Below are 4,686 nucleotides of genomic sequence, written 5' to 3' on the forward strand. Positions count from 1 at the left end.
ATATATATATATATATATATTTCAAGACATTAAATACGAGGTTATACGAGTCATTCATATAAACCTTTTTTTCTGTTAATGTTGGTAACAGGTAGAAAAGTATGAAGGAGCATTAGTAATATATTAGTAATATATATTATTGATCATATTGATCATTATTGAGAATACATTTGGAATTTCTTCCACAGTTTTCCATCTGACTTTCTATCCCATCTTTTTAATGTCCTTAAAGTCCTCTCCACACTCTGTTTATGTGCTAAGAAATAACCTCCTTCTTACTAAAACCGATTCTGAAGTACGATCTCATTAACCCAACTACACAAGACGTTTTGCAGAGGGTAAAGCAGCCATGACAGTTTGCTTGATACAACAACTGTAACATTCAGATTTCTTTTTCTCAAAATAGAATTACAACTTTAATCTTGAAACTTCAATTTTATTCTCAAAATGATAAATAATATTTTTCTTCTTAATGTGGCCTAATACTCCATCATAGGAAAGACATTTTCCTCATTTTACTTTGAGTTATTTAACTTATTTCACAGTTAATATAAATCTTTCTTTTATAGCTTAGCTTATAACAAAGAAAACTCTAGTCTAGGTGTTGGAGTAAAAAACCTTAGTAAACAGAACCAATCAGTGCAAAGTTTAAAAAGACTGAAGAGACTGCTTAAACTTTTCTTTAGGAGTTAGATATGTCACTGTATTTCTTGGTCAGTCTTGGACACATCACCCAGTTTGGACTGGTGTGAATAAGTGACCAACGAACTAAATAAGGCCACACATTCTAAGGAGGAGAGGCCAGGGCCCCCTATAAAAACATGGAGGCTCCAGTCAACATAACATAACAACACAAATAAAATAGCCTCTACACATTTAACAGAATATTTATGCTCACAGTATTCAAGTTAAAGTTGACAGATTATATGAGTTAGGCTGTATGTTATTTAACATATATGTCATGGTTCTATTGTGAACCAAAGTCTAACGTTTTGTTAGACTTTGGTTCCACTCCACTGATTAAAATAGCTGCCTTTCGGCACCAGTTGTGGTAGAGATGCATGCTGGGAATTTTTTTATTTTTTATCTTAACTTAATCTCAGTCATTTGTGCAAAATGTCCTTTAACCTGTTGTCATCAAATATGGAGGAGCTAAGATAAGGCATATTAGAATATCTTGAAAGTAAGAAGATGAAAGACTACTCCTTCCCATTTAGTACTTTAGTTTTCGTTATATGCAGTTTTATTTTAAACTGTAAATCTGAGCATTATATATACATATGTTTTGGGAAACTATAAACAATGACCAAAAGGTAATAATAACAGTAAAAATTATAACAATTTCTTTAGTAGTTGCAGTATTAGAAGTACTCATCATTTAAACTTGTGTTTAATTTTCCTAAGACTTCTAAACTGGTCCATTGTTTGAGTTAGGTGCCTCCTTATGCAGGAATAGGTCAGTGTTAAGTGGCTATATAAAATATAACAAAAAAAGCATTTCTTTCAAAATAGTCAAGTAATACTGGACATAAATGAGCGAAAAAGGAGCCAATGTCCAAAGGAAAACTTTGAAACTTCAAAAAACCCAGTGAACCGTTGCTATTAATGTTGAAAATTTACAAGAAAGTCTAGCTCTCTCCTTGAAAAGAAAATACAAAGAAACAAGGGTGGCTCGAATGTGTTTTGAATTTCTTGTACATCAACCTCCCCAGCAGGAGGGGCTTATAGCTGTTGTACAGAAGAGCTCGCAAACAAGGTTAGGGAATAGTTTGGATTCTTTATTCATTCGCTTGATATCCATTCCATAAATTGTTATGAGGAAGTCATGAAATTATGCAAGAAAAATAACAGCATTATATTTGTCAGAGATCCTTGAATCAAGTCAGCCTCATTACATGTCATTTGCAGTTTGAGGCTAAAGACAAAACAGAAGAGATGTTTTAAAAAGTTTCCTCTCTCAATGTTCTGGTACTTAACCAGGATTCAGAAATATTTGAAATTGTTATTTATAAGCAAACCTTCTACAATCCAACTCTCTTCCAGATCAGCCAGCAAAGCTGATTAAGATTTAGCTATAACAATATGATTACTGTAGTTTAAACTTATAAAATTAATTTTTTTATTTTTCAACGAATTTAAAAAATAAAGGTGTAGAAGTATGCCTGTTATTGTCATCTCAACTGCATTTGTGTCATTTTGGACGCTATGTTAATGGCAGATGGTGGTAATCATAAATCCTGATTTATGTATGTTATTTTTAATTGGTAATGCTGTCTGACACTAGATCCACATTCACAGTTATATTTCTACATGTTGGAAACAGATGGAAAGAAAGTTTCCACAATATATGTTTTTGCCTTGTTTTCCTTTTAAATGAAAGATTTTTCAAATAAATCAACATATTTGCCAGTTAAAGCTGTGTAATGACAAACTGGAACAGTGGTCTCTGCAGGGCAGAGTCAGCAGACGTGAGCCAACAGTTCATTGTGACAGGAGAAGCAAAGCTGTAGTCAACAACCATCTCCCTACAAAAGAAAGAATAAAGAGATCATAAATCTTTGTAGAAATGGCTGGATTCTAAAGCAAAACAAAAACATAAATACAAAAAAGAAAAGAATATATACCCAGTAACGTCTGCCTCCTGGTTTTTAATCTTTAGTTTTCTGACAGGAGCTTGCTGTACCTCCTCATAAACTGCAGCCTCTACAGCTGGAAAGAGAGAGTGAAGCAACATTGAAAATCAATGCAGCAAGGACACACACACACACACACAGCTTTTCACTCACCTAAAAGTCCTTCAGCATTGTTGTCCGAGGGACGCTGTCTTAAAACTGGCCAAAGGATTTTTGGACCATTGTTCTCATGAACTATGATGACCATTCGCATGTCTCCAGTGGCAACGTCTATTTCGTTGTTGCGCACAATCACTGTTACACTGGAAAAACATGGAGTTACTCAACTTTTTTAAAAAGCTGTATAAAGCACCTGCACAGATCATGCTACTTGGATGAATTTAGCCTGCTCTGATTAAACAGCAGTGCAGTGCATAAAGTACAGGGACTTTAATGTTAGCATCTTTTGTAAAAGTGAATTTATGACAGTGAATTCATGACAAACTCTACCTCATGTCTGCCCCTGCCATTTTCATTCTGTACTTCAGTTCATGGCCTGAACAAATAATTATTTGCATCCATCAATGCATTTTCTTCCACTTATCCATGATAGGAGCTGGAGCCTATTCCTGAGAGTTGGGGTACACCCAGGATAGGTCCTCAGTCTGACACAGTGCTGGCTTGGTTTCTAATAAGTAAACTTAAGTCTGTAAATAAATATAAGTGTATGGCTGGTAGTCTACCTCAGCATAAAAAGTGAAGATCTGTATGCACTCGTCTGCCTGTATTCTTGTGCATTTGGGCTTTACTCAAATCCACTCATGTGAGAAACAATCATGTTCCTGCTTTCGCTTTCCTTTTCTGAGCCAGCTAATCTCTGTTCTGTGTGTTTTAAATCTCACAGCCTCTTATCATTTTGCTTTTCGGACTCCTTCATGTGACCCACCTCTTCCAATTGCTTTACCTCATCCACCATTCGCATGTACCCTCCTAACATTGACTCTGATCTGTTACACTATGTCTAATCACCAAATAGCTTATAATTCATACTCTTTACTTCAATGAATTACCAGTGCTTTCAAATGATCTGTCCTTACTGAAATCACATCTCATCTGCTCAATAATCAACACAAAATAAAAAACAAACTTTTTAGGGGTTTCAGCCTCAGAGATGTCAGCTAACATATATAGGTGCTGAGAGAGACAGTCTTCTCATGTAAATCTTGGTAACACAGGTGAATAAGGTCACACATCTGTGCTTATTGCTGAGAGCACGAGTCTCGACCATGATAATACAACATCACCTTCCAGCTGTAATGCGATCCTGTCCAGTGTAATATGTCACTGTCTGTCCATCTCGTACAGTGACCCAGTTGGTGTCGATCTCAACATGTTGGCTGTCTTTGACGTGTATGAAAATTCTGCTGAAGCCTCCATTTGTAACTGAATCAAGCTCACCATTTACAGACAGTTCTAGAAGAAAAGAGAAATGCTCATCTTATACCACAAACTGGAGTTTTCATATGAAAATAACAATGAGAAAGAAGAGTAACAGTTTTTATTACACTGAAAAGAAATATTAGGATGGAAAAAGCTAACACTACTGACCCCTGCTGGGATAGTGAAGAAGTTTAAGGCGGACAGGTCCACTGACATCAAAGCATAGTGGAACAGTCTGGTTCTCAGCTTTTAGCAAAAACCTGTGGAGTACAGGAACTAGAGATACAGAGGTACACATTGTTAGAACATTTTTAGTGAAATTAAATATTCACCCCAGGTTTTCTGCCCAAAATGTGCTTTATAACCCCTGAGCCAGGAATCCAAAAAATACACATTTGTTCATACATACTATGCAGAGCCTGATTTATATAACATATTATTCTTACAATTTTGTTTGCTTTTCTTTTTGTTTTATGGTTAATGAAGAGATTTGAAAAACAGCCCATGTTTGGAGTTTCCTTCCAGAAAAAAGTATGTAATTTGCTGCATATCTGAGTACATCATGGGTTGTTTGGAACTTGCAATACAAAAAAAGCAAACAAACAAAAGAAACCAAACCAAAACAATTACTATT

General features: G+C 35.3%; 1 protein-coding gene across 1 annotated transcript; it reads right to left on the reverse strand.

The window, feature by feature from the left end:
* Positions 1–2,109: 2,109 nt before the first annotated feature.
* LOC102203498 (uncharacterized) lies at positions 2,110–4,350 on the reverse strand. Its single transcript, XM_005724764.1, has 5 exons — positions 4,221–4,350; positions 3,917–4,085; positions 2,787–2,935; positions 2,625–2,709; positions 2,110–2,525 (listed from the first exon to the last, which is right to left on the reverse strand). The coding sequence occupies exons 1-5, from the start codon at positions 4,348–4,350 to the stop codon at positions 2,411–2,413; spliced, it is 648 nt and encodes a 215-aa protein (XP_005724821.1). The 3' UTR covers positions 2,110–2,410.
* Positions 4,351–4,686: the final 336 nt, after the last annotated feature.

Source organism: Pundamilia nyererei, unplaced genomic scaffold (assembly GCF_000239375.1).
Source record: "Pundamilia nyererei isolate P.nyererei 1_Seehausen unplaced genomic scaffold, PunNye1.0 scaffold00012, whole genome shotgun sequence".
NCBI classification, from domain to species: domain Eukaryota; kingdom Metazoa; phylum Chordata; class Actinopteri; order Cichliformes; family Cichlidae; genus Pundamilia; species Pundamilia nyererei.

Excerpts from the sequence above, each read along its gene's own strand:
- LOC102203498 (XM_005724764.1), bottom strand. The coding sequence starts at position 4,350 with ATGTGTACCTCTGTATCTCTAGTTCCTGTACTCCACAGGTTTTTGCTA. Across the intron at positions 4,086-4,220 it reads TCTTCACTATCCCAGCAGGG|AACTGTCTGTAAATGGTGAG; the intron begins GTCAGTAGTGTT and ends CTTTTCTTCTAG. Across the intron at positions 2,526-2,624 it reads CAGGAGGCAGACGTTACTGG|GGAGATGGTTGTTGACTACA; the intron begins GTATATATTCTT and ends TTTCTTTTGTAG.